A 6,813-nucleotide genomic window follows, 5' to 3' on the forward strand; every position below is an offset into this window, starting at 1 on the left:
TATAAATCGAAACCATGTGTACAATATATATTATAACGTTATGCTTGTGAGTCTTTCCTGTTGCTATTAACGTAGTTCATCCGTTTGTGTCGCTCTTGTCCACTATATCGAAACTGACACGAACCACCTTTGAATATGTTGCAAATAGCAATATTGCAAGCGCTTCGATACAAGCGTATGTATTCCCTTAGAACGTTGTTAGTGAATACTTGAAACAACAGTGTTTGGTATGCTGATCAAAATCACATAACCTGAAACCATAAACCTCTCGAAGTATTTTGGGAGTTTTGAACTCCGATTTCACTTTTATTTAAAGCGCTGCGACCAGCGCCATATTTTGTTGCCAACATTGCCGTAACTGTGTCTGATGAGTGTTGGTATGGCAGTGCCTCAAGCAGGCTTTCTCTAATAGCCTGAAAAACTTAACCAGATGTTGCCTTAAAAACAGATGCTCAATAAAATGTGTCATAACCGTTCAGAGATTTGCATAAAACACCCATACTAGCCCTTGATCTTTAAGCTGCAAAGGCGCACTGTGGAGGCGCGAAGAGACCACGTATATTGTAGGAACATTGCCTACGAGACATGTGGGTTGAAATGGTGCGTGTGCTGCTTGTACAGCAAGAAGCAAGAAGCAGCAAACAGCATTCCACGTGTAGAAATGAGTAGATGGAGCTCAAACGCCCTCAGGACCGTATTCAGATACAACTCCGGGCACCAGCAGGGGTTTATCTCCAGCGTCGACTCGATACATGGCCCAGGAAGTAGGTCAAAGATTCAACACATTCACTCCATCTCGAACATAGTAAACGAACTATCCGATTCGTTTCCGCAGCTCATACTTTGGGAACGATAAGTGTAAATACCAGGACCGTCGGTCGTACGAATCTGTGTAGCTTCATATTCGTCCGTCAGTGAAAAATTGTTTTGAGCACGATAGGCTGGATACATATCATTGACTTTTGGGGTGATATATCCACGCCTTGTCCATTCCTGCTCATACTTCATTCGTTGTGAAAAGGGCATTCTAGAGAGTGTATTCTTGAGATAAGCATCCTTAGCCATTTTGTTTTTAGTAGAATTGTAATAAAACCTTTGTTTTTGACAATGATTAAAACTGCACAAGTGATTGCGATATATATATACAGAGTGACTACCACCACAGCGATTTTTTACTAAATATTATCTCCTGATTCAACAGGGTGCCAATCTACTACTACAGAGCCAGTGGCCAACTGGCCACATTGTCAAATGTCAGAGCATCTACTTTTTTTCTTTTTTCCGGAAATAGCAGATCATGCTGGTGGAGCGGAGCCAGAGGTGTGCTGCACAACTTCGTTTCTTCGCACTCATTGGACACAAAAATAGGGCATTGTGGAAATGTTTAAAAATAAATCACCAATTTCGAGTGGTGACTTTTAATGATTATGACTTCGTCTGACCGATATCGGATATGTACCCAAATAATACAGAGTATCTTTTTTAGCATTAAATTATCTATATTTGTACCGACTCCATTGTAGAGGCGTTACCGCGACGTTAGTGTTGAAATTGAGACTCGAGAGTGGAGTCATGAGTGTCGTATTTTATTGTCGTTGGTTGTCGTCGTATATCGTTGTACACACCGCACAGTGACAGGAGTCAGGACCTCAGGAGGAGTCATCAGTGGCACTGGTTGGCGAGTGGCAGTCTCTGGCAGACTGGCACGGCACGAAATCCACCATCATATTTGGCACGGATAAATATACGATATTTGTACTAAAAAATCGAACACTGGTGAGTAAAAACTTTTATAAAATAAATAGTGTTCGTTGTATTTTTTTTTCTCAAACATTTTGTTTTTTGTTTTTGTTTTTTAACCCAAAACCAAAATCATAATATCTCCATATCAGTGATTAACTAAATACTACTTACTCATGTCTGTAAACTGTGTATTTCTGTTAGGACAGACTCGGACTAGTAGCAACCAAAACCAAAACCAATTTGTTTTTAGAAACCCATAGCCTGATAGAACAAATCCGGAGGGGTTTTTAATTTTTTTAAACAAATATACATTGAATGAATACACAGTTAAATACACACCGAATCCCCGACTGTGGCTGACACTTGTGTGTGTGACTGTGTGTACCAGACAGTCGGTCAGTCGTTTGGTGACTGGTGACTGGTGATTGGTTAGTGGTCAAACTGATCAGTGATTAACTAAATACTACTTACTCATGTCTGTAAACTGTGTATTTCTGTTTAGGACAGACTCGGACTAGTAGCAACCAAAACCAAAACCAAAGCAAATTTAGAAACCCATAGCCTGATAGAACAAATCCGGAGGGGTTTTTAATTTTTTTAAACAAATATACATTGAATGAATACACAGTTAAATACACACCGAGTCACCGACTGTGACTGACACACATGTGTGTGACTGTGTGTATCAGACAGTCGGTCAGTCGTGTGGTGACTGGTGACTGGTGATTGGTTAGTGGTCAAACTGAACAGTGATTAACCAAATACTACTTACTCATGTCTGTAAACTGTGTATTTCTGTGTAGTACAAACTCGGACTAGTAGTAGGTGAGTGTAAAATTGTAAATACAATACACAGTCTGTTGACTCTGTTCAGCGAACTTCAGAGTTCAGACTGTGACTGTGAGTGAGTTATATTCTTATTGTAGCCTACAATATACTGTTCTTTTTTCAAAGATTGCGTGTGGCCGAGTGTGTTTATTTATCTGTGCTTTTTGTGAGAAATATAATGAGCGAATCGCATGACGTGAAAAACACGATCAGAATTTCGACTATTTAGCCCGAAAGAAAAGCCAGAGCACTGGCGCTTTATATCCAATCAACATTGCTGCACAACATAACGCAAATTCGACGCCGCGATGGATTGGTACAAAAAGCAAAATAATGTGAATAATAATGTTCTCTGCTAAAAATAGAATACTTCGTACACTTCTGTACGACTGTACAAAGTAAATACATAGACTTCGGACTTCGGAATCGGAAAGCCTTGAAAAATATTTGTGTAAATATTATATTAACCCAACAACTACCCAACAACTGCCCAAGTTCCCAACATATACATCCAGTCATACAGTACTCTATTATGTTATTGTTTTTAAATATATAATATTAACAAAGGAATATAACAATTAAAAACATACAAATTTGTTCAATGTTGTTTTTACCAAAACGAGGCATTTGAAACTGATTGTTTTTCCTGCACCATTATAAATAAAACTATTTTACTATATTTATTAATGATTTTATATTAATTGCCTGTCGACAAGAAGCCGAGTTTAGGGTAGGCCACGTCTGCTTGTACTTGCAACAGGTTGTCCATGCTGTGTAGTAATTTACTGCCTATCCTGCAACCGGACTGCAAAGATCAAACTAGAATGTTAGGATGTTTTTATTTTTAATACTACTCATAATATTATAAAACACTGTATGTGTTTTAATATATATAAAACATTGAACATTCCTTTGAAATGAAGTTGGGAATGTGGAATATGTACTCAATTTTGTATCAGTAAAGTAAAACAGCTGAGGGTGCTATTGCGCAACGTGTTCAAGATGGGAAACATTTTCAAGATGACAGCACTATAGGCGCTTGACTCATAAATAGATCAAATTCGCTCTAGTAGAGAGTCTGCTATTTCACAATGCAAAACAAACACTGGTCAATTTTGTAGGCAAAAAAGCTTACTATATACACGACTCCATGCAAAAGCTCACCTTGCTATGAATCCTTTCAAAAATAGATTGGTGCTTTAGACCGACTATTATTTGTCTAATCGGAAAATTGTGCCACTTATTGCCTAAAAACAGAGCACAATTGCCACGTACATATTAAGCGCTGCGACTTTCGCTCTGATTTCGTATGTATGTGCACGATTGGGAAGTGATTACACCTCACAAGTCATAAAAACATGGGATAGAACTGACACACGTTCATTGCAAGCCGGCCGTGGCAAAAATAATCCGTTAAATACCGCAACATCTCACAGACCGCACAACTATTCAATATGCGCAGCACTTGTGTCCATTGTTCTCGAAATTGAGATACAATCAACTCTGTTTGCCTCTGTTGTGTAGCTAATTAGCTGCGACGTATACACACGAGTGAAAGAATTTATAACCTCTGCCAATATACACCTGGGAACACCTTCGATGAGAATGGACACTTGAAACATGAAACATTTTTAAAAGACTGTGTATAAAACCCATGACACATGCAGTGCTTGTCTAAACGGTTATACTCACCTCGATCATTCCCTGCATAGCACTAGGGTCAAAGCTGCCGGCACCACTTTGTTGTATAGCACATACACTCCCGTTCTGATTTATCCCAATCATCACTTTCGCCATAGTGCACGCCTCCTCCTCCAGGGTAGCGTCGACTACATGGTTCTGTCCCACCTGCGATGTAAACTGAATCATTCAGAACTGAACTCGAAACATCTGTACACAGGAGAAAAACACACTGGAATACACATAACGGTTGATAGTTCTGTCCCACCTGCAATGTAAACTAAATCAGTCAGAATTGAAACTCTCTCGACACCTGTACACAGGAGAAAAACACACTGGAATACACATAACGGTTGAACACTGACGGTGCATAACTATAGTTCCATGACCGAGTAAGTATTGCAATCCACAGTACATTGCGCTTCACATATAATTACCTTGGTGAGTGTTATCCAAATAGGAATATTCGTTATATCTACCATATCGCACTCGTTGGGATCGTCAGAAACTTCCATTTCCTGTACACCGTCATTGTCGCTGACAGTCACACGCGGTATACTGTGAACGAATACACACGCATACATATTAAGATCGATCAAAGAGTTTAGCAAAGAAAAAAAAACAGGTGTGGTGGGAAGCACGAATATTGAAACAATTTTAGTCTGCGGTTGAAGACACCCTTCGTGCGTCCTGTGGTAGAAAGCGAGCGCATAGTATTTAGAATTGACTACTTGACAATTCATCGCTTATAGTTCTATATACATCCTAACAATATTGCTGAATATCCAATAGAAACAGCCAACAAGTTAAATTTGAAACTCCAACAATTTCGATACAATGGACACGCGTAGTACGAAATAATAATCTCTAATATATAAAATCAGTTTACGGCAGTTGACTATTTCTAGCACACAAGGGTGACAACAAATCATAATGTAGCTGACGTGAATATGTTATCACATATATCCACTTTCATATTTGAGACGTAATTTAAATACCTCGTGGCTGAGAGGGCTGCGCGTACCGCCAAGCTTATTGAATCGTGAAGATTGCCTCCGTGCATCAGCACAATGACATCGACGTATAAGTGCCACACCTTTTCTTTCGGCAGGATACATAACGAGGCCGTGTTGAAGGCCTTTGACTTCACTATTAACCTATCCAACGACATTTTAAGTTCCGTGGAAAGTACTTCCCCTCCTCGACCCTCGAATAAGGGTGACGCGCTCGCAGAACTGTGTGAAGGAGAATTGGCAGGTAATCAGTAGGTAAAATGAATGCCTGGCCGTACACTAAGGCATGCAATTGTCCGACAGTAGCGAGTGAGAAAAAGTATAAGGGAATATACACCACGCAACTCAATAGTAGACCTTATATGTACAGACTTGCACTTCCCACTATGATTCTAAAATTTTGTATTCCGTACTAGAGTGAATTCGGCAAAATGTCCCCTATTTCGCGCGGACAGAATATGACCTTGCATTATTATTCCGCATTTTTGATACATAAAAGAGGTCAATGGGTTATGTGTAGGTATATTCTCGTCGCTAACTCGCTAATCGATAGGGCCATAGAACAAGAACACACCAATCTACGGAGAAGTGGACCACTCCATCGTTTGGTTTACCGTGGTCTGGCTCTCCAAGATCGACCTTGACGCCTACTAGAATATCTGTATTCGCCTGGATATGTGCAGGTAAAAATATGGAGCAGTGCACAATGAGCGGGTTCATATATCTATGAACGAGCAGAATGAAATGCACCTTGCTGAAGGTGATGCCTTGCCAGGTAGTGAGCGATACCTGACCGTCATATATAGCTACATTGTCTGCGCGCTAAGGCGAGACAGGATCGTTCAAAACACGGACTAGTTGAGCGACAATGGCAGGGTGTTATGTGTACGTGACACATGTCCATTTATGCAACGACATGCAACCATAAAGAATACTAAACAAAGCGCACTAAATTCTTATCAAGGAAATAATATGCTGTATATACGGAACATCTAAATATATAGAAATACTCGCGTCAACAAAAATACATACAGACATTGTGTTCCTAGATAGTACACAAAAAATATCGTTAGAATCAGTGTGAATATGCACACAGCTACAAGTACTCAGATAACTTGGTGCTGAAAAATATGGAACCATTTTCCAGTTCTTAGTACTTCTATTTGGTGATGTCGATGTTGGAAAAAAAACATAGTTGAAAAATCGCACACAAGTGTTAAAGCGAAAACAGATATATGTAAAACATTTCATGAAAGCCGTATACGTATTAAAATATACGAATGAACAATAAATATACACATATATAAACATAGATACACGTATATATATATATAATTATTATCTATTATGTACCTATATATGTATACATATTTACATATGTAGGTATGCATGTATGTATGTATGCATGCATGTAGATTTGTATATATATATATATATATATGTATACGTATATTTATGAAGATATATATATATATATATATATACTATATGTAGGTATGTATGTATGTATGCATGTAGATTTGTAAATATATATACATAAATATATATT

The 6,813-nt window shown here is 38.6% G+C and overlaps 1 protein-coding gene across 1 annotated transcript in view; it reads right to left on the reverse strand.

Annotated features, from left to right (window-relative positions):
* Nucleotides 1-5,249: 5,249 nt before the first annotated feature.
* SARC_08458 (hypothetical protein) overlaps nt 5,250-6,813 on the reverse strand; it is a gene marked incomplete at both ends in the record, with an annotated part of 3,269 nt that continues 1,705 nt past the window's right edge. Inside the window, 2 exons of the mRNA XM_014297558.1 lie at nt 5,250-5,486; nt 5,839-5,933. Coding sequence (XP_014153033.1) covers nt 5,250-5,486; nt 5,839-5,933 — 332 coding nt within the window. The remainder of the gene's footprint in view (nt 5,487-5,838; nt 5,934-6,813) is intronic.

This window comes from Sphaeroforma arctica, assembly GCF_001186125.1.
Source record: "Sphaeroforma arctica JP610 unplaced genomic scaffold supercont1.763, whole genome shotgun sequence".
Taxonomy (NCBI): Eukaryota; class Ichthyosporea; order Ichthyophonida; genus Sphaeroforma; species Sphaeroforma arctica.